The 977-nt window shown below is 34.2% G+C and overlaps 1 protein-coding gene across 1 annotated transcript; it reads left to right on the top strand.

The window, feature by feature from the left end:
- Positions 1–110: 110 nt before the first annotated feature.
- On the top strand, positions 111–524 carry LOTGIDRAFT_176702 (hypothetical protein; the record flags this gene model as incomplete). Its single annotated transcript, XM_009056377.1, has 1 exon — positions 111–524. The coding sequence occupies one exon, from the start codon at positions 111–113 to the stop codon at positions 522–524; it is 414 nt and encodes a 137-aa protein (XP_009054625.1).
- Between the last annotated feature and the right edge of the window lie 453 nt (positions 525–977).

Below are 977 nucleotides of genomic sequence, written 5' to 3'. Positions count from 1 at the left end.
ACAAAATATATTGTGATAATGGTGCATCTTTAACGCTTTTGGAATACAATACGGCGACGACACCTGCAGTCATTCGAGGTGTGGGTTCCTGCGCTTTAATTTTCGACATTATGAAAGGTCAAGGGTACACAGATTTTCAAAAGGTGAGACTCAAATTATTTCCTGTACACATCAAAACTTATCTTCTCCCGTTCACCAATTCAACATACACACCACAATATTATGGACATGCCACAGACTGTTATGCCGGAAACAACAGTCATGAATGTGGTGTTCTTGGTAAATTTATCATCAATACTCAGGGTACTGGGTTAAGAATTAAACCATCGATAAATTGGAAGACATATGGTTTCAACGGAGTCATTGCCAACATCACCCGCTCCTATGATGGTAATTATATAGAGGGATATTGCGGTGGTCAGTGTGGAGGATGTGAATCACGGGTTATAGATGAGTATAACGGTCGAAAACCAGTCGAAAAATTCGATTTATATATTGTCCTGGATACATTACCAGAAATGTAGAAAGATAGAGAAATACCACTGTTAAAGTAGTGCTCAATACATCAAATGTAGAATGATTTAGAAATACTACTGTTAAAATAGTGCCCAATACAATATAGAATGATATAGAAATACCTCTGTGAAAGTAGTGCTCAATACATCAAATGTAGAATGATTTAGAAATACTACTGTTAAAATAGTGCCCAATACAATATAGAATAATATAGAAATACCTCTGTGAAAGTAGTGCTCAATACATCAAATGTAGAATGATTTAGAAATACTACTGTTAAAATAGTGCCCAATACAATATAGAATGATATAGAAATACCTCTGTGAAAGTAGTGCTCAATACATCAAATGTAGAATGATTTAGAAATACTACTGTTAAAATAGTGCCCAATACAATATAGAATGATATAGAAATACCTCTGTGAAAGTAGTGCTCAATACATCAAATGTAGAATGATTTAG

Source organism: Lottia gigantea (assembly GCF_000327385.1).
Source record: "Lottia gigantea unplaced genomic scaffold LOTGIsca_2710, whole genome shotgun sequence".
Lineage (NCBI taxonomy): Eukaryota > Metazoa > Mollusca > Gastropoda > Lottiidae > Lottia > Lottia gigantea.
This window is presented reverse-complemented; position numbering and strand designations above follow the sequence as displayed.